Here is a 27,893-nt window from a genome sequence, read left to right as displayed (position 1 = left end):
AGCATCCAGGCCAAAGGCTAGTGAACCTCATCCACTGAAGGGAATAGAGATCAAATGGCAAATGGAGACTGGGAGTTGAGCTCATGTCGTCAGATCTTCAATAACAGATGCAGAGACCAGAGCAGGGTGGTCAGATGTAGCTTCACATACGCAACAGCCACATTCCAAGACATTAGGGACAAGACTCGTTCCCCAGAGAAATTGTGTTGCCTTTGTAAATCACTGGTTAGGCCTCAGCTGGAGTACTGAGCCCAGTTCTGGGCACCACACTTTAGGAAGGATGTCAAAGCCCAGGAGAGGGTGCAGAGATTTACTAGAATGGTACCAGGGATGAGGGACTTTAGTTATGTGGAGAGACTGGAGAAGCTGGGATTATTCTCCTTAGAGCAGAAAAGGCTATGGGGAGATTTGATAGAGGTGTTCAAAATTATGAGGGGTTTTGATCGAGTAAATAAGGAGAAACTGTTTTCACTGGAAGGAGGGTCAGTAACCAGAGGACACAGATTGAAGATAATTGGCAAAAGAACCAGAGGGGAGAGGAGGGTTCTTTTTACACAGTGAGTTATGATGATCTGGGAAGGCACTGCCTGAAAGGGTGGCGGAAGTAGATTCAATAGCAACTTTGAAAAGGGATTTTGACATATACTTGAAAAGGAAAGATTTGCAGGGCTATAGGGAAACAGCAGGGGAGTGGGTCTAACTGGATAATTCTTTCAAAGAGCCGGCACAGGCACAATGGGCCGAATGGCCTCCTCCTATGCTGTAAGATTCGATGATTTCTTTATAAAAGCCAATATGAAAATCACGAGGCAGACAAATAGTCAACATTTTCCTGCATCAGTGGATAAACTGCAACCCCCGCCCCACCCCCCAGGCTCTTGCAGGTTATAAAAACCTACAGCAAAGGTCTGATCAGAGGGGACAGACAGCCTGACTGAACGAGGAGACAGCAGGTAGAGTCCTTCAAGCAAAGCCACTCACCTCACTAAAAACTATACAAGCTTCAAGAGTTGCACTGTGAAGCAGCAACCACACAAATGGAGAGGCTGCGGCCTATTTTTCCACCCACCACCCCCCCATCCCCATTTCCATTTGGAGATGCACAAGGCAAAGGTCGTGACATCTCCCAACTGAAGAGGGGGAAGCAGAGGATCAGAGGGAGCCGTTTGTGGATGGCCATAGGGACACGGGCAAGAGTCCAAGACGCTGCTCACTTGCTCAGCAGCAGATACAAGTCAGATGAAGTCCGATTTTAAGAGATGGATGATAAATTACCAAAGATTTACACAAATGTTTTTTTTTAAAAATCTTTCCCCCTTGCCTGAGCCCGGTCATGTAAAACAGTAACTTTTCATTACCCATTTTACCCTAGAACCTTAGTTTAAAATAAAAACTTACAGGATAGTAAAAATTAACAGTTACTGGTAGCAACAACAAATGATTTTACACGGCTACCCGTGATCCCATTAACACGGGGTCAGCAATGAGGAAAGGAACATGAGTAGCATTATCTGTAAAACACTCGAGGATGAATCAGCACAACTTCAATCAACCAGTTACAGCAGAATCCACATGATCAGCCCACCTGTCTGCAGAGGTACAGTGATGTGCTCTTTCCAGTCACCTTGAACGACACTTCGCCCTCCTCTCTCCAGCTCTCTTACTATTGGCCCATCCAGAGGCTCCTTCTCTATTCGATCACTGACATCCTGTAACAATTAACCCAAAATTACTTGACCCAAGTCATGTTGTGTATCTGCTGTAACAGCCATGGAATCTTTCAGGTTTATAGATTTCAAAGATGTACATTTTCTGCAGAATAAGAGACTTGCCGTTGGCCTTTACACTCACCATTTAAATAATTAAACAGCCCCCTCTCCCTGATGGCTTGGTATATGCACCATATGGTACTGAGCCATACAGAAAGGGTTCTCTGTCTGTGCAGAGTTAATTGATCTCAGTTGGAGATAGTGGAGGTTTGACAATTGGGCTCAACATTACCAAGTCAGGAAGGGAGAGGGAAATAAAAACAGGCCGATGTTCCTACTCACTGTCTGTTGACCACCCCCCCCGTGTGGACTCTGGGTAAGGACAGGATTAGGCCCAGTTCTGATGGCCCCTGTGGTCAAATAGCACATCAATATGCAATGTCCAACCTTACACTAGTTGAATTGCCATTTGAGCGAAGTATTGGAGGACAACACAAGTCACTGCCTTCAGGAGAGGAGCGATGGGCAAGAAAACTAATGGGGTGAGGAGAGAAATAAAACAGGTCAGTCTGCAAAATAATATGGTGCATGAACAGCCTTTGGATTCACACTCGTAACAGTTTGACTGAGCGAGTTATTTCTCCTGTTTTAGTATCTACTGTTAAAACCTAAAAAGGAAAACACCAATGATCTGCTCAAAAAAAAGTGTGATTTGAAGATCGACAGAGTGAGAACACCAGCCCAGTAAAGAAGTGATGAATTGGCGAAGAATTTGCAACTCTGCCCCTCTCTCAACAAAGAGGCTGTCACGGGACAGAGTTTTGAAAATGCAGGGAAGGAAAAAACACTCCATTAGGAACGTGCTGATCCCATGAATTTAACTTTCCTGCGAACACCCCCGAATCCACAGTACTGAGCATGTAAATGCAAAGCAAATTATTAGCAGCAGCCCTTGAAGAAAACAGCAGCGAGGGAAGGAATTGTGTGTTTGTTAAATGAAAAATAAGCAAACCTGGAAAAACTGAAGCTGTTTTTCAAGACTCCAAAAGAAAGGATTTTTCAGCACGCATTTTGCAGAGGGACGTTTCTGAGGGTCCATGCTCATCATCTCCTGAATTAAGTCATGGGCAATAATATCCTCTAGAAAGACAAACAGTGAATTACTGAGAAATCCATCAAGAAACAAAAACGTCTGCAGCTGCGTGCTGGCTCGGAGATGGAAATTGCAATGATACAATCTCCCTTACGAGCATTAGACTCCTGATCAGAAGATAAAAAGGGAAGGGTTCGCGTCCCAGAGCTGCTCATCCCTCCAACCTGTCAACATTAAACATTAAAAGAGTTTAGACCATGTTCTAGATGGAGCTGGTAAATGGCAGCAACATTTCATGTCTGTATGGTGGACAGGGGTGAATGGGAGAATCACACAGCAGTGCTGAGGGTGGCCCACTCTGTCCCAGACCACCTCGACTGCGGCCCACTCTGTCCCAGACCACCTCGACTGCGGCCCACGCTGTCCCAGACCACCTCGACTGCGGCCCACTCTGTCCCAGACCACCTCGACTGCGGCCCACTCTGTCCCAGACCACCTCGACTGCGGCCCACTCTGTCCCAGACCACCTCGCCTGCGGCCCACTCTGTCCCAGACCACCTCGACTGCGGCCCACTCTGTCCCAGACCACCTCGACTGCGGCCCACTCTGTCCCAGACCACCTCGACTGCGGCCCACTCTGTCCCAGGCCACCTCGACTGCGGCCCACTCTGTCCCAGGCCACCTCGACTGCGGCCCACTCTGTCCCAGGCCACCTCGACTGCGGCCCACTCTGTCCCAGGCCACCTCGACTGCGGCCCACTCTGTCCCAGGCCACCTCGACTGCGGCCCACTCTGTCCCAGGCCACCTCGACTGTGCAATGTCAACTGACCCACAAAAATGACAATGGTACCGATTTGGAGTAAAGCATTACAAGGTCCATTTTACATACAGCACAGTAACAGGCCAGTTGGGCCGAACAGGCACCGGCAATTTAAAAACTCTGTGCAATGCAGTCGCTGCAAAAGTTATCAGAATAAAAATGCTTTTTTTTTTTTTTTTTTAAGACTGTGCAGCAGCAGCAACAGTTTCAGAAGCACCTGGAGGACTGGCTGGAGCTCATGCAGAAACGGCAACTCCTGGTGTTTATGATCCACACGAGCCACCCCTCTTCATCTCACCCTATCAGCATATCGTTCTATTCCTTTCTCCCTCATGTGCTTATCTAGCTTCCCCTTAAAAGTATCTCTACTATTCGCTTCAACTACTCCCTGTGGTAGCGAGTTCCACATTCTCACCACTCTCTGGGTAAAGAAGTTTCTCCTGAATTCCCTGTTGGATTTATTAGTGACTATCTTATATTGATGGCCCCTAGTTACAATGCTGGCTCCATTCCTCCTCTCTCCCTTCTACTTCACTTCCCGGGTCTGTTCCCTCTATCAATATTACTGATTTAAACAAATTTGGAAATTAGAAACCTCACTGTTACAGACAAAAATCAGTACCAATGATTTACTGTATTGAAACAGAAGTTAAGTGACAATCATGTATTAACTTTAATGGTTGGGGACAGAGATGAGCCAGGCATTGTGTGCATCGCTGTGTCACAAACTGTCAAAACAGTTACGGGTCAAACCCGAAACGTCAACTCAAATTTCTCTCCACGGATGTTGCCTGACCTGCTGAGTTTTTCCAGCATTTTCTGTTGTTATTTCGGATTTCCAACATCTGCAGTATTTTGCTATCGTGTCAAAACAGTTAAATGTTTTGATACAATTTTTAGAATCATAGAATAGGCCTGCAAAGGAGAAAGGTTTACCAAATAATTTTTCGGTATGAGGGCAGCCCTTCAAAGAAAGGGTGTGATAGACAATGACAAGCAGGAAGCACGGAGGGGAGTCTATCAAAATCTAACTACAGATAAAACTAATTAGTGAGAGCGGGCCTGGTCGGGGACAGAGAGGAGAGAGAGGCCCAAACTCACCGAGTGCAGCGGAGAGCGCGGACCTGGTCAGAGACGGAGCGGAGCACCGGGGAATAAAGAGCGGAGAGAGAGAGGCCCAAACTCACCGAGAGCAGCGGCGAGGGCGGGCCTGGTCAGAGACAGAGCGGAGCCAGGGATAAAGAGCGGAGAGAGGCCCAAACTCACCGAGAGCAGTGGCGAGGGCGGGCCTGGTCGGGGACGGAGCAGAGGAAAAAAATAATCGAGGAGTGACATCACAGGACAGCAGGTACGTGATTGGTTGGTGAATATTACAGGTTTTTTTTCAGTCTCTAAGGTAGCTAAGAAACTGTAAATTGCTATAACTTTACTTTGTTAAATTAGTAACTACATAGAATATACGGCACAGAAACAGGCCATTTGGCCCAACCAGTCCATGCCGGCATTTATGCTCCACTCGAGCCTCCTCCCGTCTTTCCTCATCTAAATCTATCAGCATAACCCTCTATTTCCTTCTCCCTCATATGCTTGTCTAGCCTCCCCTTAAATGCATCTATACTATTTGCTTCAACCACTCCCTGTGGTAGCGAGTTCCACATTCTCACCACTCTCTGGGTAAAGAAGTTTCTTCTGAATTCCCTATTGGATTTACATAGAAACATAGAAGATAGGAGCAGGAGTAGGCCATTAGGCCCTTCGAGCTTGCTCCGCCATTCAATAAGATCATGGCTGATCTGATCCTAACCGCCAATCTACTATCACAGAACCATCTCCTGAATCTAACAGAATTAGACACACGAAATAGGAGCAGGATCAGGCTACACGGCCCCTGGGCCCGCTCCGCTACCCACAGGGCCATGACCGATCCGAACCTAGACTCATGTCCAAATTCCTGCCCACTCCCCGTAACCCTTTACTTCTAGGAAACTGTCTATTTCTGTTTTAAATTTATGTAATGATGTAGCTTCTACAGCTTTTTGGGGCAGCATATTCCATGGACCTACCGCCCTCTGAGTGAAGTAGTTCCTCCTCATCTCAGTTTTGAAAGAGCAGCCCCTTATTCTAAGACTATGCCCCCTAGTTCTAGTTTCACCCATCATCGGGAACATCCTACCCGCATCCACCCGATCCAACCCCTTCACAATCTTATATGTTTCAATAAGATCGCCTCTCATTCTTCTGAACTCCAATGAGTAGAGTCCCAATCTACTCAACCTCTCCTCATATGTCCATCCCCTCATCCCCGGGATTAACCGAGTGAACCTTCTTTGTACTGACTCGAGAGCAAGTATGTCCTTTCTTAAGTATGGACACCAAAACTGTACGCAGTATTCCAGGTGCGGTCTCACCAATACCTTGTACAACTGAAGCAATACCTCCCTATTTTTATATTCTATTCCCCTAGCAATGAAAGCCAACATTCCATTGGCCTTCTTAATCACTTGCTGCACCTGCATACTAACCTTTTGAGTTTCGTGCACCAGGACCCCCAGATCCCTTTGTACTTCAGTACTTTCCAGTTTCTTGCCATTAAGATAATAACTTGCTCTATGATTTTTCCTGCCAAAGTGCATAACCTCACACTTTCCAGTATTGTATTCCATCTGCCAAATCTCTGCCCAGTTACTTAGCCTGTCTATGTCCCCTTGCAGGTTTTTTATGTCCTCCTCACTCACTACTTTCCCTCCCATCTTAGTATCATCTGCAAACTTTGATATGTTATACTCGGTCCCCTCCTCCAAATCGTTAATATAGATTGTAAAGAGTTGGGGACCCAGCACTGACCCCTGCGGAACACCACTAGTTACTGATTGCCAGTCTGAGAATGAACCATTTATCCCAACTCTCTGCCTTCTGTTAAGATAGCCAATTCTCTATCCATGCCAGAATATTACCCCCAATCCTGTGATTTTTTATCTTAAGCAATAATCTTTTGTGTGGCACCTTGTCAAATGCCTTCTGGAAGTCTAAATACACTACGTCCACTGGTTCCCCTTTATCCACCCTATATGTTACTTCCTCAAAGAACTCCAGCAAATTTGTCAAACATGACTTCCCCTTCATAAAACCATGCTGACTTTGTCCTATTAAATTATGATTATCCAAATGATACAACCTGTTCATCCTTTCCTGATATGTATACCCTTGCATTTCTGGTATCATCCTTGTAAATCTTCTCTGCTCCCTCTCCAATGCCTCTATATCCTTTCTTTAATATGGCGACCAGAACTGTACACAGTACTCCAAGTGTGGTCTAATCAAGGTTTGATACAGGTTTAGCATAACTTCCCTACTTTTCCATTCTATCCCTCTAGAAATAAACCCTAGTGCTTGGTTTGCTTTTTTTATGGCCTTGCTAACCTGTGTCGCTACTTTTAGTGATTTGTGTATTTATACTCCTAGGTCCCTTTGTTCCTCGACCCCACCTAGGCTCGCACCCTCCAAGTGATGTGACCTCCCGATTCTTCTTATCAAAATGTAACACCTCACATTTATGTGTTGACCTTCATCTGCCAATTATATGCCCATTCTGCAAGTTTATTAATGTCCTCCTGTAATTTGTTGCAGTCCTCCTCGGTATTGACTATCCCTCCAATTTGGTGTCATCCGCAAATTTAGAAATTGTGTTTTTGATTCCAAAGTCTAAATTGTTAATGTAAATTGTGAACAGCAGTGGTCCCAGCGCTGATCTTTGTGGAACACCACTACCCACCTTCTGCCACTGTGAATAGTTACCCTTTACCCCATCTCACTGCTTTCTGTCTTGAAGCCAGCCAGCAATCCATTCTGCTACTTGTCCCCTAACTCTGCATTCTCTGACCTTGTTCATCAGTCTATTATGGGGTACCTTATCGAAGACCTTTTGAAAATTCAGATAAATTACATCTACTGCATTCTCCTTCTTCTTAGGCAGTCCCTCGGAACTGAGGATGACTTGCTTCCACATTAAAAATGTGTTCTCAGGTGACTGATGAGTCCAATGCGGGACCTACAGTCTCTGTCACAGGTGGGGCAGACAGTGGTTGAAGGGCGGGTGGGTGGGTGAGGTGCTTGGGTTGACGTGCTGCCTGCGCTTGGCTTCCACTTGCTCCCAGCGAAGAGACTCGAGGTGTTCGGCGCCTTCCCAGATGCTTCTCCTCCACTTTGTGCGGTCTTGGGCCAGGGATTCCCAGGTGTCGGTGGGGATGTTACACTTTTTCAAGGAGGCTTTGAGGGTGTCCTTGAAGCGTTTCCTCTGCCCACCTGGGGCTCTCTTGCCGTGCCGGTGCTCCGAGTAGCGCGCTTGTTTTGGGAGTCTCGTATCGGGCATGCGGACAATGTGACCCATCCATCGGAGCTGATTGAGTGTGGTCAAAGCTTTGATGCTGGGGATGTTGGCCTGAGCAAGAACACGGACATTGGTGCGCCTATCCTGCCAATGGATTTGCAGGATCTTGTGGAGGCAGCGTTGGTGGTACCTCTCTCCAGTGCTTTGAGGTACCTGCTGTACATGGTCCATGTCTCTGAGGCATACAGCAGGGCAGGTATCACTGCTGCTCTGTAGACCATGAGCTTAGCGCCGGGTTTGAGGTCCTGGTCTTCAAACACTCTCTTCCTCTGGCGACCGAAGGCTGCACTGGCACACTGAAGGCGGTGTTGGACTTTGTTGTTGACGTCTGCCCTTGTTGACAGTAGGCTCCCGAGGTATGGAAAGTGGTCCACATTGTCCAAGGCCTTGTCGTGGATTTTGATAATCGGGGGGCAGTACTGTGTGGCGGGGGCAGGTTGGCAGAGGACCTTTGTCTTACGGATGTTTAGTGTAAGGCCCATGCTCTCATACGCTTTGCTTTGGTGAAGGTGTTGACAATGGTTTGGAGTTCGACCTCCGAGTGAGCGCAGACACAAGCATCGTCTGCATACTGTAATTCGATGACAGAGGATGGGACGACCTTGGATCTGGACTGGAGGCGACGGAGGTTGAACAGTTTCCCGTTTGTTCTGTAAATTAGCTCCACTCCAGTGGGGAGCTTACTGAGGGTGAGATGGAGCATTGCAGCAAGGAAGATCAAGAAGAGCATTGGTGCGATGACACAGCCTTGCTTGACCCCGGTTCGTACGTGAATTGGGTCTGTGGTGGAACCGTTGGTCAGGATCACGGCTTGCATGTCGTCGTGAAGCAGGCGGAGGATGGTGACAAACTTTTGAGGGCAGCTGAATTTGAGGAGGACACTCCATAATCCCTCACGGTTGAGTGTGTCGAAGGCCTTTGTGAAATCAAAGGCGGTCATGTACAGCGGTTGGTGCTGTTCCCTGCATTTCTCTTGTAATTGACGTGCGGTGACGACCATGTCTATTATGCCCCTTAGTGGGCGGAATCCGCATTGCGACTCTGGGAGGAGCTCTTCGGCCACTGGGAGAAGGCGATTGAGGAGGATTCTTGTGATGACTTTCCCTGTGGCAGACAGCAGGGAACCTCCTTTGTAATTACCGCAATCGGACTTGTCACCTTTCTTGAAGGTAGTCACAATTACGGCGTCTCGGAGATCCCCTGGCATGCTCTCCTCCTTCCAGATAAGAGAAATGAGTTCATGAATTCGCGCCAGTAATACTTCTCCACCATGCTTTAGTGCCTCGGCAGGGATTCCATCTGCTCCTGAGGCCTTGTTGTTCTTCAGTTGTCGGATGGCCTTTTCAACCTCATGCTGGGCTGGGGTTCTGCTGAGATGGTGGCGGATATCATGCTGTGGGATGGAGTTGAGGACACTCGTGTCGTAGCTGGTGTGCAACGGCCACCCCACGTTAAAACAATTCACGCACAGGCATCTTCCACCCTTTAAAATGACGTTCGGGACCTGGAACATCGGGACCCTCATGGACAACCCCAACAGTGACAGACCGGAACGCCGTACTGCTATCGTTGCCTGGGAGCTCAGATGTTCTGACATTGACATCGCTGCCCTAAGTGAGACCCGCCGGGTAGGGGAAGGCCAGCTCAAGGAGCAAGGCGGTGGTTACACCTTCTTCTGGAAAGGCAAACCTGAAGAAGAACACCGCCTCCATGGGGTAGGCTTCGCCATAAAAATTGAACTGTTGGGCGTCTCAGAGACTCCCCTTGCAGAATAAACGAACGCCTCATGACTCTACAGCTCACCCTAGCCCGGAACCAGTGCGCTACGGTCATCAGTGCGTATGCCCCAACACTGGAAGCTACAGACGAGACCAAAGAAGAATTCTACTCCAGCCTCGAACAATCCCTGTCCCGAGTCCCAATGGGCGACAAGCTGATCCTCCTTGGCGACTTTAACGCCAGAGTTGGAAAGGACACAGACCTCTGGGGAGGTGTGATTGGCAGAGAGCGGGTAGGGAAAGTCAACTCCAACGGTACCCTCCTCCTGACGAAATGCTTAGAACATGGCCTTGTCATAACCAACACCTTGTTCCATCAGAGAGACAAGTACAAGGCTTCATGGCAGCACCCTCACTCCAAGCACTGGCATCTGCTGGACTACGTCATCGTCCGAGCGAGGGACCACAAGGACGTCCGCATCACCCGCGCCATGACAGGAGCTGATGACTGCTGGACAGACCAACGCCTAATCCGCTCCGTCATCTCCATCAATGTAGCCCCAAAACAGCGGCGGCAACAGAAACAATGCCGCAGGAAAATTAACGCTGGAGCACTCAAAGACCCCGCTAAGAAAGCCTTATTCAGCCTGTGCCTCACAAACAACCTGACGACTCCCAGTGATGCAGAGACACAGAGTGTTCACAGCCCCTGGTCTGCACTCAAGGCCTCCATAATCTACTGCATTACCCTTGACTACTCTCTCTAATACCTCTTCAAAAAATTCAATGAGGTTGGTCAAGCAAGACTTTCCCTTTTGAAATCCATACTGACTATTCTTATTATATTTTTGGTTTCTAGATGTTCTTCTATTTTCTCCTTTAGTAGGGATTCTATTATTTTTCCTACCACCGATGTTAAGCTGACTGGTCTATAATTCCCTGGACATGTTATCTATCCCCCTTCTTGAATATCGGTATTACGTTAGCTATCCGCCAGTCCTCTGGCACTACACCTTTTTCTAAAGAATTATTAAATACGTGTAGTAATGCCTCTGCTATCTCTTCCCTAGATTCTTTTAAAATACGTAGATGCAATTCATCCGGACCAGGGCTTTTATCCTCTGAGTTTGATTCGTTTATTTTATATATCCCCTCTTATTTTAAATGCACTTATCGCATTACGAATCTCATCATCCAATGTCATGTCCACCTGTTCTATCTCCCTGGTAAATACTGAAGCAAAATAATTATTTAATATTTCTGCCATCTCTATCGTTACCTGTGGTATTATCCTGTCTATCCCTTAATGGCCCTATTCCCATCCCAACCTTCCTTTTTTTATTGACGCGCCTGTAAAATATTTTACTATTTTAGAGTCAGTCATAACGACACAGAAGGAGGCCATTCGGCCCATCGAGTCCGTGCCGGCTCTCTGTAGAGCAATCCAGTCAGTCCCATTCCCCCGCTCTATCCCCGTAGCCCTGCAAGTTTATTTCCCTCAAGTGCCTATCCAGTCTCCTCTTGAAAACATTGAGTGCGTCCACTTCCACCACTTCCGTCGGCAGCGAATTCCAGGTCATCCCCACTCGCTGCGTAAAATAGTTTTTCCTCACGTCCCCCCTGTATCTCTTGCCCAAAACCTTAAATCTGTGTCCCCTAGTCCTTCTACCATCAACTAGTGGGAACAGCCTTTCCCCATCTAGCCTATCCAAACCGTCATAATCTTGTACACCTCTATCAAATCACCCCTCAACCTCCTTTGCATTAATGAAAACAAATCCAGCTTCTCCAACCTGTCCTTGTAGCTAAGATCTCCCATCCCTGGAACCATTCTGGTAAATCTCCTCTGCACCCTCTCAAGGGCCTTCACATCCTTCCTAAAGTGTGGTGACCAGAACTGGACGCAATACTCCAGTTGTGGCCTAACCAGCGCTTTATAAAGGTTCAGCATAACTTCTCTACTTTTGTACTCAATACCTCTATTTATGAAACCCAAGATTCCATATGCTTTGCTATGCTTTTGGTAGGAAAAATAGAAAAGCAGAGTATTTTTTAAATGGAGAGAGAGATTGGGAAACGTTGGTGTTCAGAGGGACCTGGGTGTCCTTGTACACGAATCACTGAAAGTTAACATGTAGGTACAGCAAGCAATTAGGAAAGCAAATGGTGTGTTGGCCTTTATTACAACAGGATTTGAGTATAAGAGTAAAGGCATCTTACTGCAATTAAAAAGGGCCCTGGTGAGATCACACCTGGTGAGTGTGTACAGATTTGGTCTCCTTACCTAAGGAAGGATATACTTGCCATAGAGGGAGTGCAACGAAGGTTCACCAGACTGGTTCCTGGGATGGCGGGACTGTCCTATGAGAAGAGATTGAGTAGACTAGGCCTATATTCTCTGGAGTTTAGAAGAATGAGAGGTGATCTCATTGAAATATACAAAATTCTTACAGGGCTTGACAGGGTAGATGTAGGGAGGATGTTTCCCCTGGCTGGGGAGTCTAGAACCAGGGGTCACAGTCTCAGAATAAGGGGTCGGCCATTTAGGACTGAGATGAGGAGAAATTTCTTCACTCAGAGGGGGGTGAATCTTTGGAATTCTCTACCCCAGAGGGTTGTGGAGACTCAGTCGTTGAGTATATTCAAGACAGAGATCTATAGATTTTTGGATATTAAGGGAATCAAGGAGTATGGGGATAGTGCAGGAAAGTGGAGAGGAGGTTGAAGATCAGCCATGATCTCATTGAATGGCAGAACAGGTTCGAGGGGCCGAATGGCCGACTCCTGCTCCTAATTCTTAAGTTCTTAGCGCAATATCCAGCGTGTATCAAGTTAAAAGTCTGAGACGGGACAGGCAGCAAGACTGGGTGTGAGGGAGCATTAGAAATCCAGTCTAGATGATCAGCTGTTTCCTTCAGCAATGGCTAATCTCTTGGCTTGTGATGGCTGTTGTCTGATTTTCCCTCGCACCCCATGAGGGAAGTGCCTGACCTCTGCTTCGAGATCTGGGGAATCACGTGCACAAAGCAGCGTTCGATGGCCCCGTGGAGTGGCGCAATGAAGCTGCAATGCATTGCATCACCGATTACTGATTAATTTTTAAAACAACACCGATAAGACAGTATCACTTACCGTGCAAGTCAGGTTTTAAACGTTGAAGGTTGCAGACGCCCAGTAAAATATTGGCTTGTCGCTGCAGGGCCTTTCCAAATGGGTGACTCCCTTCCGAGATCACATAATAGAACACACAGCCAGCAGAGAAAATATCCACCGCACACGTCTGGGGAAAATCAAACATTTATTTGTATAATGGATCACCGAGCAGACTCAATTCCTCTTTGGAGGAAAACATGGCTGCGATATCATGTTCGGAGAACTTAGAATCCTTTTCTGTTCAATTTCAATGACAAGGGAATTTTCTTCAAAGCTGAAAACAGTGTCCTAGTTAATGCTGTAGTTTGCAGCAGGATTTCACACAGACTCTAATGAATGGGCTGTATGTAATCTTGGTGGGAAATAGTTGGTCATTGAGTTGAAATACTTTTTTTTTATATATAAATGAGATTTTAAAACTGCAGATGCTGAAAATCTGAAATAAAAGCAGAAACTGCTAGAAATACACAGCAAGACAGCTTTTGAGTAATGACCCTTTTAAGACAGTATTTTTTTTTCAGATGCTGACAGACCTGCTGTGTATTTTACATAAGCAGGAGTAGGCCATGTGGCCCCTCGGGCCTGCTCCGCCATTCAATAGGATCATGGCTGATCCGAACCTAGACTCACGTCCACTTCCCTGCCCTCTCCCCGTAACCCCTAATTCCCTTATCAGCTAGGAAACTGTCTATCGCTGTTTTAAATTTATTTAATGTTGCAGCTTCCACAGCTCTCTAGGGTAGCAAATTCCATAGATTTACTACCCTCTGAGTGAAGAAGTTTCTCCTCATCTCAGTTTTGAAACGGCAGCCCCTTATTCTAAGATTATGCCCCCTAGTTCTAGTCTCACCCATCAGTAGAAGCATCCTCCCTGCATCCACCCGATCAAGCCCCCTCACAATCTTATATGATCGCCTCTCATTCTTCTGAATTCCAATGAGTAGAGGCCCAACCTACTCAACCTTTCCTCATAAGTCAACCCCCTCATCGCCAGAATCAACCGAGTGAACCTTCTCTGAACTGCCTCGAGAGCAAGTATATCTTTTCTTAAATATGGAAACCAAAACTGTACGCAATATTCCAGGTGTGGCCTCACCAGTACCCTGTATAACTGAAGCAAGACTTCCCTGCTTTTATACTCCATCCCCCTTGCAATAAAAGCCAAGATTCCATTGGCCTTCCTGATCACCTGCTGTACCTGCATACTAACCTTCTGTGTTTCATGCACCAGGACCCCCAGATCCCTTTGTACTGTAGCACTTTGCAGTTTCTCTCCATTTAGATAATAACTTGCTCTTTGATTTTTTCTGCCAAAGTGCATAACCTCACACTTTCCAACATTATATTGCATCTGCCAAATTTCTGCCCACTCACTTAGCCTGTCTATGTCCTTTTGCAGGTTTTTTATGTCCTCCTCACACTGCTTTCCCTCCCATCTTTGTATCGTTGGCAAACTTGGATATGTTGCACTTGGTCCCCTCCTCCAAATCGTTAATATAGATTGTAAAGAGTTGGGGTCCCAGCACCAACCCCTGCGGAACACCACTAGTTACTAATTGCCAACCTGAGAATGAACCATTTATCCCAACTCTCTGTTTTCTGTTAGATAGCCAATCTTCCACCCATGCCAGTATATTACCCCCAATCCCGTGATTTTTATCTTGTGCAGTAATCTTGTGTGGCACCTTGTCAAATGCCTTTTGGAAGTCCAAATACACCACATCCACTGGTTCCCCTTTACCCACCCTGTTTGTTACATCCTCAAAGAATTCAAGCAAATTTGTCAAACATGACTTCCCCTTCATAAAACCATGCTGTCTGTTTTCAGCGTTTTCAATCTAATTTTGTTTGGTGACTTTATTTGCTCGGAAAATGGGCGATATCACTGGAGTGAATGGAATACACGCCCGCTCTGTGTCCAATGCAAGCACTGAGCACTCAGGTCAGGTACAGCACAGACCAGCAGCAGAGTAACGCTCCCTCTGCACTGCCTCAACACCACCACCCTCAGAAAGGCACCCGCCACTGCACCCGTGCTACACTTCCAATTCCCTCGTCACCTCTCTGAATCGAACTGCTATGCAGTGTGAATACGGGCTGAATCAGGGGCAGTGTTGCGCTGTGACCAGCTTCCATTGGGAACTGGGTTGAGACTGTCCCAACTCATATCACACAGGAGCATTACAGCCGAAAAAACTTAGAATTAAAAAAAAAACTTACATCCAGTCAGGACTGGATTTGATCCCAGATTTCCCCCAGGTAAAGGAGAGTGTAGAAAGTGAAATATCAACTGTAAATTCCTGTTAATTTCTCAGCTCAGGGTTCAGCTGAGTTAAAGCACTCCCATGATTGGGCACATTAACCTTCAATTGCCTTGTAATCACTTCCGATTATCCAGCCTCATCTGAGCTGTGTAGAAAGCAGCCAAACAGCACTGCGTGATCAAGACCACTGTTCAATGAGTGCTGATCCTAGACACTGCAAATCACTCCAGCCCGCAGTACAGCTGCTGAGTGAGGGCTGGGGACCGGGGTGCGTCTCGAGTTGTAAATGTGTACATAATGTAGAAGCTGAGATGAAAGCTGCAGTGTAAGTAACCCACCCTGATTTACCTCTGACACACCGGGCTTTCATCGCAATGCCTTATGTCTCCATTGTCTGTACTAACTCATCAGCGTCTCACTAGATATTCACGGCCCAGGTGTCAAATTCTGTTTCCAGTGAGGGACAGCGACGGACGGTCTGACTAACGGGCTCTGAACATCAAAATCAATTAGCCATGGATTTGTATTCATGATCAATATCCTGCCAGCACTGGTACACTAAAACCAGAACAAGTTGGCAGAAAGGATGGTTGAGGCCAAGACTGGGCTCCCTTAAAAAACAGCTCATTTCTTCGAGGAAAACGGTAGAGCTGGAATCCTGGCAGAACGAGGTCAAATGGGTTGAATGTCTTTTTTCCATCTGAACCGACCTGGTGATCTCCACTTGTAAAGTTGACCAGTGACAATCTCGCAAGTCCTTTGATCAGCCGCACAAGTGGAGATAGATCCATCACACCTCCCTGGTGACCAGGAGTATAAAAGGCATGGTGCAACACAGGAATTGAGATGGCTCTGGGTTGATGGCATTTTGTTTTTCGAGCTGTAGTTTTTCCACGAGACACCAACTTGGCCGACTCCTGTTCCCTATGTGAATTTGGTGAAATTCTTTCCCAGCATCTCCAGACTGTGGAAACTGGGAGTTATCAGACACCCATCTTAATGAGTACCCACCTGCTGGCAGTGTTGACCCCGATCAGTACGATGCTCTGGTTAACTCACCGGATTTGCCTTGCAGTCCTCATTCAGCACCTCTGGCGCAATCCAACCCTCAGTGCCGGGCACACCAGACCTGCGACTGAAGCTGTGCCTGCCCACTGCCAGCTTCTTGCAGAGGCCAAAGTCAGAGATCATGGCTTTCACTCTCCCATGGGCATTGGGCATAGAGATTAATATGTTGTGCGGTTTCAAGTCTCTGTGAACTAATAAGTGTTTTGGCATTTTACACACTTTGAAATGACAATGAAAAGTTAAATAACGAGCATTAGAAAGCGCAGTGAAGCACTGGAGCTGCACTATCCCTTCAGAAGAGCATTGTAGAGTCAAGTCAAGTTGTAGAAGGGTACGGTAGTGTAGTGGTTCTGTTACTGGACTAACAATCCAGAGAAGATTACAAATCTCACTGTGGGCAGTTTGAGAATTTAATTCAGTTTTACAAAAATCTAGAAATAAAAAACTGGCATCAGTAAAAGTGACCATGAAGCTGTCGGATTGTTATAAAAACCCAACAGGTTCACTAATGTCCTTTAGGGAAGGAAACCTGCTGTCTTTGCCCAGTCTGGCCTGTGTGTGACTACCGGATACAGTAGCATCATGGTTATGTTACTGGACTAGTAATCCAGTAGACCTGGACTACTGAGACTTGTTCAAATTGGCAGCTGGGGAATTTAAATTCAGTTAATTAAATAAATCTGGAATAAAAAAAGCTAGTATCAGTAATGGTGACCATGAAACTACCAGATTGTTGTAAAAACCCATCTGGTTCACTAATGTCCTTTAGGGAAGGAAATCTGCCGTCCTTACCCGGTCTGGCCTATATGTGACTCCAGACCCACAGCAATGTGGTTGACTCTTAGCTGCCCCTCTGAAATGGCCCAGCGAGTCACTCCGTTGTCTTGCAGCAGTTCAACAAGCAGCCCAGCGACGTCCACATCCCGTGAATGAATAAAACAAAAAGTCCCACACCAACGTGGTTGACTCTTAGCTGCCCTCTGAAATAGCCTAACGAGCCAGTTCTATCAAACATGGGCAAATAAATGCCGGCCTTGCCCACGTCCTGAGAATGAATTTTTAAAATGGCACTTAGTGAAAAATGCAGTTATACAAATGTGAGAGTTGTTCTTGGGATATGGTGATGCTGGCAAAGCCGCATTTATACTGAGAGTGACTTGCTTCAGACGAAATCAAGAATCAACCACACAGACCGGGTAGGGATGGCAGGTTCCCGTCCCTGAAGGACATCAGTGAACCAGGGCACCAGTTACTTTCATGGTCTTTTTATCCCTGTGCCAGCCCACAGATTGGCAGCTGTTGAATACACTTCCATTATTTGCCACGGTGGGATTTGAACTCTCGATCTTTGCTCGAGTTGCTAGTCCAGTCATAACACCTAGACTACTGTACCCACTTGGAATCAACATTTTTAATACTGGACACTGGATGGTAAACTATTAATTTGTGGGAAGGTTAGGCAAACGTGTTTTAATCTACACTTCGACATTCCCATTACTGAAAGACCAAGTGTTGCTCCTGCAATGGACGAGTCAATGCGCTGTATGGTCTGAACCTCTCATTAGCAGGACCCACCGCTTGATCCCTGGACTCTGCTGAATTAGCTCATTTCAGCTCGGGTGGGGCGGAGGGGTGGGAGGAAGAGTAAACACAGACAGGGTTCCTGCTCCTGACCATGGGCAGATATCAAACGCCTACTCAGTCTCCTAGAACTGCAATCCAGTAAGAGTCACCACCTTCAGGTAAGGGAGCAAATATCTTGGTACAAACATACAGTGGGAGGAGGAAAATAATCATTGGTTAGACCACACTTGGAGCACTGTGCACAGTTCTGGTCTCCATATTACACAAAGGATATAGAGGCACTGGAAACAGTGCAAAAAGATTTACAAGGATGCTACCAATACTGAGGGGTTCTAACTATCAGTAAAGACTAAACAGGCTGAGGCTCTTTTCTGCCAATAAAGAGAAGACTGATGGGTGCCCGATAGAGGTCTTATAAATTATGAAGGGGTTTGATAGGGTAGATGTAGAGAAAATGTTTTGCTTGTGGGGGAATCCAAAACTAGGAGCCATAAATATAAAATAAAAACAGAAAATGCTGGAAATACTCAGGTCAAGCAGCATCTGTGGAGAGAGAAATGTTTCAGGTCGATGGCCCTTTGTCAGAACTGGAAAAAGCTGGAGATGGAGCAAGTTTTTAAGCAAGTGTGGGGGCAGGGAAAGGGGGGAGGGGAGGAAAGAACAAAAGGGAAGGTCTGTGATAGGATGGAAGGCAGGAGAGATTAAGAGACATTGAGAGATTAAGAGATGGTGCAAGGCAAAAGGAGATGGTAATGGGAGAAGTTAAGAAACAAAAGATGGCTCTAGATGAAAGTGTAAATGGCAGCTGCCATGTGAGAGAGAGAAAAAATAAATGGGGGGGAAATGGATAGGGGCAGAGGTTATGGTCTGAAATTGTTGAACTATGTTGAGTCCAGAAGGCTGTAAGGTGCCTAATCGAAAGATGAGGTGCTGTTCCTCGAGCTTACGTTGAGCTTCATTGGAACAGTGTAAGAGGCCGAGGATGGAGAGGTCAGTCACTAATAAATCCTATAAGGAATTCAGGAAAAACATCTTTAACCCAGTGAGTGGTTAGAATGACAAATCTTTGAAGGTGGCAGGACAAGTTGAGAAGGCTGTTAAAAAAGCAGACGGGATCCTTGGCTTTATTAATCGAAAAAGAGAGTACAAAGGCAAGGAAGTCATGCCAAACCTTTATAAAACACTGGTTAGACCTCAGCTGGAGTATTGTGTCCCATTCTGGGCACCACACTTTAGCAAGACTATGGGTGCTCCATATAACGGTGAGAGTGTGGGTGATTTATCGAACGGCGAGAGCGTGGGTGATTTATCGAACGCTGAGTGTTGGGTGATTTATCGAACGGTGAGTGTGGGTGATTTATCGAACGCGGAGTGTTGGGTGATTTATCGAACGCGGAGTGTTGGGTGATTTATCGAACGGGGAGAGTGTGGGTGATTTATCAAATGGTGAGAGTGTGGGTGATTTATCGAATGGTGAGTGTGTGGGTGATTTATCGAACGGTGAGTGTGTGGGTGATTTATCGAATGGTAAGTGTGTGGGTACATGCTGCTGTGTGCCCCTTGGGGGGTTTTAAATTGCTGATTGCAGTGTTGCTTACCAATATTCAGTGAGTGTAAATAAGCCAGGCCCGATGTGGTTTGTTGAAGTAGAGGAATCGGCTCCAAACCATGGCGATCAAAGTCCTTTTGTTCAACATACTGAGAAAGAGCAAAGAAAGTTGTTATTTCTGACAAAAGAATTACCTACAAACGAGACACACAAAACAAAGCATTTTAAGAAAACCTCGGGTTCTGCAGAATTTCTTTTTACAACAAAACTGGGTGGGACTGAAACAAGCTGGTAATGACATGCCTCCCAAACTCTTTTGCATCTCTCTCCTTTCTCGCTTATCTCTTCTACTCTGCAACCTGAGGCAGCTTTTGCCAGCACTGCTCGCTAGCTTCTCCTTTATCTTCTCAAAGGGAATGAACCGCACCTTTTGGACACATGGGCAGTGGGCCCGGGAGCTCTGTGGGAAGTGATAAATCTTTCACTTGGTGCCTCCCCAGTAATGACAGAACATTAAGTGTTGAACTGCCAGCACAGACCCGCAGCTCCTGCCACTCTTTGACACTGTACATTGGACGTCCCAAAATGTCATCTTTGGATCTCATTCTCAATAAAATTTGCCTCCGTTGTTTTTTTTTGTCCACATCCTGTAGCAATCTTGCCCAAGGCATCCCAGAGAACTCACCTCCTGCAGAGTGGCTGCGCAGAGCTCTGTGGCTATGTACTGGAACTGGCGGTCCTTCTCCGTGCAGAAATAGCGGATTACATTCGGGTGCTCGTCTGATTCGCGGAGCAGCTGTACCTCCCGGTCTGCAAAGCTGAAGCATTCTGGCAAAATCCTTTTCACTGCAACATATCGATCATCAAACTTGCCCCTTGAGAGGGCAAGTTACCAACGTTACAAAAAGTTAGATCTTTAAAAAGTAATCTGGATCAAAGTCACTTAAAGGAAGATAGCTGGCTTTAGAAATAATAGGAGCAGGAGTAGGCCATTCGGCCCTTTGAGCCTGCTCCGCCATTCAGTATGATCATGGCTGATCCTCTATCCCAATACCATATTCCCGCTCTCTCCCCATACCCCTTGATGTGTCTAGAAATCTATCTATCTCCTTCTTAAATAGATTCAGTGACTTGGCCTCCACAGCCTTCTGGGGTAGAGAATTCCACAGGTTCACCACCCTCCAAGTGAAGAAATTTCTCCTCATCTCAGTCCTAAATGTACTACCCCGTATCCTGAGACTGTGACCCCTCGTTCTAAACCCCCCAAGCCAGGGGAAACATCCTCCCTGCATCCAGTCTGTCAAGCCCTGTCAGAATTTTATACGTTTCAATGAGATCCCCTCTCATTCTTCAAAACTCCAGTGAATACAGGCCCAGTCGACCCAATCTCTCCTCATACGACAGTCCTGCCATCCCAGGAATCAGTCTGGTGAACCTTCGCTGCACTCCCTCTATGGCAAGTATATCCTTTCTTAGGTAAAGAGATTAAAACTGCACACAGTACTCCAGGTGTGGTCTCACCAAGGCCCTGTATAACTGTAGTAAGACATCCTTGCTCCTGTACTCAAATCCTCTTGCAATGAAGGCCAACATACCATTTGCCTTCCTAACTGCTTGCTGCACCTGCATGTTTGCTTTCAGTGACTGGTGTACAAGGACACCCAGGTCCCTTTGTACATCAACATTTCCCAATCTATCACCATTTAAATAATACTCTGCCTTTCTGTTTTTTCTACCAAAGTGGATAACTTCATATTTATCCATGTTATACTGCATCTGCCATGTGTTTGCCCACTCACTCAACTTGTCTAAATCGCCTTGAAGCCTCTTTGCATCCTCCTCACAACTCACAATCCCACCTAGTTTCATGTCGTCAGCAAACTTGGAAATATTACATTTGGTTCCCTCATCCAAATCATTGATATATATTGTGAATAGCTGGGGCCCAAGCACTGATCCCTGTGGTACCCCACTAGTAACCACCTGCCACCCCGAAAAAGACCCATTTATTCCTACTCTGTTTCTTGTCTGTTAACCAATTTTTAATCCATGCCAGTATATTACCCCCAATCCCATGTGCTTTAATTTTGCACACTAACCTCTTATGTGGGACTTTATCAAAGGCCTTCTGAAAATCCAAATACACCACATCCACTAGTTCTCCCTTATCTATTCTACCAGTTACATCCTCAAAAAACTCCAGTAGGTTTGTCAAACGCGATTTCCCTTTCATAAATCCATGTTGACTTTGTCTAATCCCGTTGATATTTTCTAAGTGTCCTGTTATCACATCCTTTATAATAATAGACTCTAGCATTTCCCGACTACTGATGTTAGACTAACCGGTCTGTAGTTCCCGGTTTTCTCTCTCCCTCCTTTTTTAAATAGTGGGGTTACATTTGCCACCCTCTAATCTGCAGGAACTGTTCCAAAATTCTATAGATTATGGAAGGTGACAACCAATGCATCCACTATTTCCATGGCTACCTCTTTCAGTACTCTGGGTTGCAGATTATCAGGCCCTGGGGATTTATCGGCTTTCAGTCCCATTAATTTCTCCAGCACTATTTTTTTTTTACTAATACTAATTTCCTTTCATTCCTCCTGCTCACTAGACCCTTGGTTCCCTAGCATTTTTGGGAAGTTATTTGTGTCCTCTTCCGAAGACAGAACCAAAGTATTTGTTTAATTGCTCTGCCATTTCTTTGTTCCCCATTATAAATTCTCCCGTTTCTGACTGTAAGGGACCTACATTTGTCTTCACTAATCTTTTTCTTTTTACATACTTGTAGAAGCTTTTACAATCCGCTTTTATGTTCCTTGCAAGTTTACTCTCAATCTATATTTCCCCTCAATCAATCTGTTGGTCCATTTTTGCTGAATTCTAAACTGCTCCCAATCCTCAGGCTTGCTACTTTTTCTGGCAACTTTATATGACTCCTCTTTGGATCTAATACTATCCTTCATTTCTTTTGTTAGCCCTGGTTGGGACGCTTTTCCTTTTGTGTTTTTGCACCAGAAAGGAATGTATAACTGTTGCAATTCATGCATTTGTTCCTTAAATGTTAGCCATTGCCTCTCCACTGTCATGCCTTTTAATGAAGCTCCCCAATCTATCATAGCCAACTCACTCCTCACACCTTCGTAGTTTCCTTTGTTTAGATTTAGGACCCTAGTTTCAGATTGGACTACTTCACTTTCCATCTTAATGAAGAATTCTATCATGCTATGGTCACTCTTCCCTAAAGGACCCCGCACAACAAGATTATTAATTAACCCCTTCTCATTGCACAATACCCAATCTAGGATAGTCTGTTCCCTAGTTGGCTCCTCAACATACTGGTCTAAAAAACCATCTCGTACACACTCCAGGAATTCATCCTCCACAGTATTATTGTTAATTTGGTTTGGCCAGTCTATATGCAGATTAAAGTCTCCCATGATTACTGTAGTACCCTTGTTACATGCATCTCCAATTTCCTGTTTGATGCCGTCCCCTACATTACCACTACTGTTTGGAGGCCTATAGACAATTCCCACCAATGTTTTCTGCTCCTTGGCACTTCTTAGCTCCACCCAGACTGATTCTACATCTCTATTTTCTGAGCCAATATCCTTGCTCACTATTGCTCTGATTTCATCTTTTACTAACAACGCCACCCCACCGCCTTTTCCTTTTTGCCTGTCCTTCCTAAATATCGAATATCCTTGGATATTCAGCTCCCAGCCTTGGTCACCCTGCAGCCATGTCTCCGTAATCGCAATTATATCGTATCCGTTTACATCTATTTGCGCTGTTAATTCGTCTACCTTATTACGAATGCTTTGTGCATTCAGATACAGTGCCTTTAGATGTGTCTTTTTAACATTTTTAGACATCAACATTTGTTTTTACTATGGCCCTATTTGTCTTATTACCATTGTTTCTTACCCAGACCCTATGTTAGTGCCCTCCTTTGTTTGTACGCTCTGTCCCTTCCTGACACAATCGGATTATCCTTACCCCAATCACGTTCCTGCACTGCTTCCTTGTCTTTTCTCTTTAGCATTCTAGATTTCTCTCCACCGGGACCCTCCCCCCAACCCCCTCTTATTTAGTTTAAAGCCCTATCTACCTCCCTAGTTATTCGATTCGCTAGAACTCTGGTCCCAGCATGGTTCAGGTGTAGTCCATCTCTTTCCCCAGTACTGGTGCCAGTGCCCCACGAATTGAAACCCACTTCTCCCACACTGAGCCACGCATTCATCTCCCTGATCCTATTGACCCTATGCCAATTTGCTTGGTAGTGTATCGATCAGGAGGAAAAATATTTTTCCCACTAAACTATCTTCCTCCAAGGATTATGAATATATATATATATTCCAAATTCTGAAAATGAATCAAACATACTTGAACACGATAGTTCCTTCAGCACCATGTCCCAGCACGTCTTTCGGATGAAACAAAATCTTTCCAACTCTGACAATATCAGAATCGTCATCTGAGGAACAAAGGCAATAAGATAAAGCTATTGTTTCCACTCCGGGACATGATGCAATCATAAGGCAGTGACTGAACTTCTCTGAATAAGGCCAGGTCTTCATCAATGTCACTGTAGAACTGATCTCTAGGAGGCACACAGGTGTGACATGTTCACCTGCACTGGTTCAGTTTAATTCTCCTGACCACGAGCGAGACACTAATGGGCTGACTGCTCAGCTAGGATGTTGTTGGTGTCGGGTGTGATGAGCATATGTCCCACATATGTTCCCCAGGCCCTGTCACCCCACTGTCCTAATGAAATCTGAATTGCATGTTTGAATCTTTAAGTGAAGCACCCACGGGCTATTTGTTTCTCTTTTTGCAAACCACTGGTTGCTGGGCATTCTCCACTCGAGGAGGAAAGAGGGTCTGAACTATTCTCTTCTGTACACTAAATAATGCAAGATATGCAATTGAAGTGGGGCGAGCTGGGTGATGCTATTTTAATTACTGCCACAGCAGAAACAGGACAGCACCTGGAGTGAAAACACTGCTTTGTGATAGAACCTTCACTGGGAGGAGTTTCAATCCTGCTGCCATCACAGACTTGCAGCACATTTTCCTTAAAGGTGTCTTGCCTTCTTTCGCGAGCCTGAACATCCTCCAACTACATTATTCTCCTAGATGGTAAACTCCAGCCAGTGGACATCTTGACCATTAACGTGGCCAGTGCTCAGCTCAACAGGCAAGACTGGGATTGCCTCACTTCCCCAGACAACCTGACGGACACAGCGACACTCCCTGCAACAGGGTAGAATCTAGTGAATATGAAGATTCAAACTCCAGTCTCCTAGTTAAGGCTTCAGTGCGGCAGCCCAGTTACTAGAATGGTTACTATGTAAACTAGTTAATCTAACAAAGAACAGTCTGTTGAAAATAATGATTTTGGGAAGGAGCCAAAGACCCACACTGTGCAGAATGTAATCAAATTATAATGTTTGCTTCAAATAAAACGCCACTGAACAGTAACCTTGTATGGAATTACTCATTTGCATGGCAGTAGGGTTCTCCAACTCCAAAGGATCCAAAAAAATCTGATAATCACAAAATTTGCTATGTAGTCTGTCCTGTCAAAGGCCTAAAGTCTCAAAACATTGAGACTTGGCTAGCAGACCATTATAAACTGAATATAACCATTTGATTTATTTTTCTCCTAGCAAATAAAATTAAATAGGATTTTCAAAACCAAATCACAATGGACTGGCTGCACTTGACAATTCTCTTGAAAGAATGACTCCCAGGTACAACACTTGATTGAGCAAGTGATAGCAGAATGTGCAAAACGTCGGTTAAAAATAGTTGATGTGAAACAAGCTGGGAGAGTTTGAGTCCCGTGCTTTAGTAGGCTTAGGCCCATAGCGCAAAATGCAGTAATTCAGAGCCAGACAGAGAAATGATGCACTTAAGCATCAGGGGGTGCAATTTGGAAGGGAGGGCAGAGTAGAGAGCGTTCTAATCTGCATTTAACCGTGCTATACCTGACCGAGTGCAGAGTGTTGACACTGGGTACCTGATCTCACTGAATACAAATGCATATTTGAACAAAGTTTATAAAGATTTGTTAAACAATTTCTCCCACAATGAATGCTATATCATTTTTAACCTAATTGTTCTTTAATTTTGATTCCTTTATAGAATAGTACAGCACAGAAGGAGGCCATTCAGCCCATTGAGTCTGCGCCGGTTCTTTCGACGAGCAATCCAGTTAGTCTGGCTCCCCGCTCTTTCCCCATATCTCTGCAATTTTATCTAATTCCCTTTTGAAGGCTACTATTGAATCTGTATCCACTATCCTATCAGGCAGTGCGTTCCAAATCCTAGCTACTCGTGTAAAACAGTCTTTCCTCGTGTCGCCTCTGGTTCTTGCTTCTCTCGTCCTGACATTGTTACCCCCCCACCTCGCTGGGTTAAAATTCTACAGGGTCCAATCTTCCAGCCAACCTTTACCTCCATCCTCTTGTTCCGTGGCCGAGCTGCCAAACTCTGAGATGGAATGATTGGAGTACAGTGAATGGTTCGATGCTCGCGGAGATGCATTTGGCGTGTTGGTGCTTGAGCTTTCTGTTCGCAATCTGGATGTCTCCATGAAGTCCGATTCCGGGCCCAAGATAGGAGGGTGGAAAATGAGCTGCCGTTTCTGCATGAGCTCCAGCCTTTCCTCCAGGTGTTTCTGAAACTGCTGGTGTTGCAACTGTTGCTGCTGCACAGTCTAAAAAACAAAAGCATTTTTATTCTGATAACTTTTGTAGCAACTGCATTGCACAGATAGAGTTTTTAAACTGGCGGTGGCATTAGCATTGCAGTTCGACAGTTTAAAAAAAAAATCAAACGCACCTGCAGGCTCTAACCCTGGCACAGACTTACTTACACAACCTACACTGTGACAGCATCTCCTTTTCACAGCCAGACACTTAACTTTACATCACATTGAATTTACAGCACAGAAACCGACCATTCGGCCCAACAGATTCCTGCTGGTGTTTATGCTCCACACGAGCCTCCTCCCACCCTACTTCATCTCACCCCATCAACATATCCTTCTATCCCTTTCTCCTGCATATGCTTATTTATGAAGTGCCTCAGCCACTTCATGTGGTAGCGAGTTCCACATTCTCACCACTTTTCCCTTTGAAGAATGGATATCAGATTCTGGATTTCCATCGTAAGATTTATAACTAGAACTGCTTCAAAGGAAACTTTACAGCTGAATTTCATATTCAATGCAATATTTAAGCTATTTTTTGTTTTTAAAATAATGACAGAATCTGATCTTGTGAGTGAGCCAAGGAATGGCTTCTTGCAATTAAACTTTTGTAATAAAAAAAATTGAACAAAGTCGGGAGTGAGAAAAGGCAATTCTGCCCATCCAGTCCATTCCCTCCCACACCACCCACTGATCCCTAATTTAACACTAACCTCCTTCCTTAGCTCCACTAAAAAAGTGGCATTAATCGCTATATTTTAAAATACTGTAGGCAAATCCACATTTAAGCTTTCATTGTCCACGACAGCCTTTAGCAGCTTAAATATTCTCAATAATGTGGTCTTTGCTTACTTATTTATGAAAATTGTTTCCAATTAAAATTTCAGAGCCAACACAGGAATGAAGATATATTCTAAAGCTTAACAAAGGAAACTGTCTCAATGTTCCTCATTTCCTTCCTTATCCACAACCGGCCAGTAGAGGTCACCCTAGCTTATGATTTCTAATACATGAAGTACCTACAGAGTATAAATCACAAGGAAGCCAGGCTGTTCACCCTAGTCTCAGCACATCTACAGCCACCAAGCTCCTTTACTGTGGAGGTTTCTTCCCAGTGATGCCAACATTGACTGGCACACAGAGGGGTTATATTAAAACTGCCAGGTGGGCACAGTGCAATTTACCGAAGTGCTAAAGAGCGTCTGTATACATGCCCTGACCCAGGATTCTTCAACATACCCAATCTCATCCATGTTATCCCAGAAAACGTCAAACATGAGCAAGATTCCCTCTCAGGAGTAGGTGGTGAAATCAGGGCACGGTACCACGAACAGCCCATTACGGAACAGCAGGGCAGTGGCACTGGGAGTATGTCCTTGTCTGGCCTGTTGGCAGAGGATGTGTACATTGATGGGCCGGGGGGGGGGGCAGAGGTTCGGAGTAAGAGAAGTCACTTCTGCCAAAAATAACCCTCATTAGCGAGACGGTGTCCATGTAGGTCACCCGCCGCACACGGGGATCAAACGGGCACCTGTGTGGAAGCAGAAGGATTCTGACTGCTCTGAGGATGTTTGTGTTTACATTGGTTCCATGAAAATACAGAACCCACACTAGCAGATCTCTGCTCATATACTTCACAACAAAAGCAAATTTGAATCATTAAAAGAATGAGCAAGACCAGAGGAAGCGACTTTCGTAACAAATCCAGCCACGGATCCCATCGACTGCAGGAGGACAAGGAAAAGCGATGCTTTGTGCCACGGTTGTTTGGGATATCGCACTGGGCCCACCTGGCTGTTTTATTACAGTCGTGCAAGATGCC

General features: G+C 45.5%; 1 protein-coding gene across 2 annotated transcripts in view; it reads right to left on the bottom strand.

The window, feature by feature from the left end:
- The window catches only part of ern1 (endoplasmic reticulum to nucleus signaling 1), a 94,575-nt gene that overhangs the window by 5,335 nt on the left and 61,347 nt on the right, over positions 1-27,893 (bottom strand). For both annotated transcript variants that reach the window (XM_085963940.1, XM_085963941.1), the window contains 8 exons: positions 25,816-26,077; positions 23,737-23,827; positions 20,032-20,221; positions 19,396-19,495; positions 16,205-16,404; positions 12,861-13,008; positions 2,722-2,849; positions 1,586-1,709 (listed from right to left, as the gene is read on the bottom strand). In XM_085963940.1, the coding sequence (XP_085820066.1) occupies positions 1,586-1,709; positions 2,722-2,849; positions 12,861-13,008; positions 16,205-16,404; positions 19,396-19,495; positions 20,032-20,221; positions 23,737-23,827; positions 25,816-26,077 (1,243 nt within the window). The remainder of the gene's footprint in view (positions 1-1,585; positions 1,710-2,721; positions 2,850-12,860; positions 13,009-16,204; positions 16,405-19,395; positions 19,496-20,031; positions 20,222-23,736; positions 23,828-25,815; positions 26,078-27,893) is intronic.

This window comes from Somniosus microcephalus, chromosome 21, assembly GCF_052327205.1.
Source record: "Somniosus microcephalus isolate GS21.2 chromosome 21, FLI_Smic_1.0, whole genome shotgun sequence".
Taxonomy (NCBI): domain Eukaryota; kingdom Metazoa; phylum Chordata; class Chondrichthyes; order Squaliformes; family Somniosidae; genus Somniosus; species Somniosus microcephalus.
The sequence above is the reverse complement of the archived record's forward strand: the minus strand, read 5'-3'. Positions and strand labels throughout refer to the sequence as shown.